The 948-nt window shown below is 62.9% G+C and overlaps 1 protein-coding gene across 1 annotated transcript in view; it reads right to left on the bottom strand.

The window, feature by feature from the left end:
- Positions 1-939, bottom strand: part of OTX1 (orthodenticle homeobox 1) — a 2,760-nt gene extending 1,821 nt beyond the window's left edge. The window contains exons 1-2 of the mRNA XM_031060946.1: positions 714-939; positions 68-219 (exon numbers count right to left, since the gene is read on the bottom strand). Of these exons, the coding sequence (XP_030916806.1) occupies positions 68-219; positions 714-810 (249 nt within the window). The 5' untranslated portion in view covers positions 811-939. The remainder of the gene's footprint in view (positions 1-67; positions 220-713) is intronic.
- Positions 940-948: the final 9 nt, after the last annotated feature.

Genomic DNA, 948 nt, shown 5'->3' with positions numbered 1-948 from the left:
TGAGCTGGGGTGGTCCTGCATGCCCCATCCCACAGTGGTGCAGGATTCCCCCACGCAGGTCCGGTACCTGGACTCGGGATTCGGGCAGGTTGATCTTCAGGGCGACCTCCTCCCGCATGAAGATGTCCGGGTAGCGGGTCTTGGCGAAGAGCGCCTCCAGCACGTCCAGCTGCGAGCGGGTGAAGGTGGTGCGCTCCCGCCGCTGCTTCCGCGGGGTGGCTGCGGGATGAGCAGCACCGCGCCGGTCACGCTGGGCCCCCCGCACCTCCCGCACGCCCCGGCACGGGGGGAGCCCCGGTGTCCCGGGACAGGGGCCTGAGGCGCACCCAAGGGCGGCAGCGACCCCGCACACCCAGGGCGGCCGGAGCCCGTCCCGCTGCGGGCAGGGCCAGGGGCACAGGGCTGGGGAAGGGGCAGGCCTGGCTCCAGCGGGAGCTACGGGGAGATTTCGTTGTGCCGAAATTAATTACTTTTTTGGGTTGTTGATCAATTTGACACTTCTTTATCCTTAAAAATCCCTGGGAAAACGAAGATACCCCGGGAGAAGGGGGGAAATTCAGCTAGACCCCAATGTCCCCAGGCAGGGGTGCAGGCAAACAACCAGCCCACCACCCACCCTCAGCCGTACGGCCCCACCAGCTCCTCCAAACCCGTGCGGATGGAAGGAAATTTCCCCCTCCGCTGACGGGGGGGCCGCGGTGCGCGGCACTCACCCGGATACCCCACGGAGGGATGCAGCAGGTCCATGGCGGGGCCCGTCAGCCCCAGCCCATTCATGCCGTAAGGGGGCTGTTTGAGGTAAGACATCATGCTAGAAGCCGGGCAGTTTTCCTCCAAAGTCCGGCAGGAAAAAAAAATCAAAATCAAATCGAATGTATGGGGTGGGGAAGGGGGAAATGAAAGGAAAAAAAAAAACTGACAAAAAGAGCCCCCGAAAAAATCCCCAAA

Source organism: Geospiza fortis, unplaced genomic scaffold, assembly GCF_000277835.1.
Source record: "Geospiza fortis unplaced genomic scaffold, GeoFor_1.0 scaffold134, whole genome shotgun sequence".
Taxonomy (NCBI): domain Eukaryota; kingdom Metazoa; phylum Chordata; class Aves; order Passeriformes; family Thraupidae; genus Geospiza; species Geospiza fortis.
This window is presented reverse-complemented; position numbering and strand designations above follow the sequence as displayed.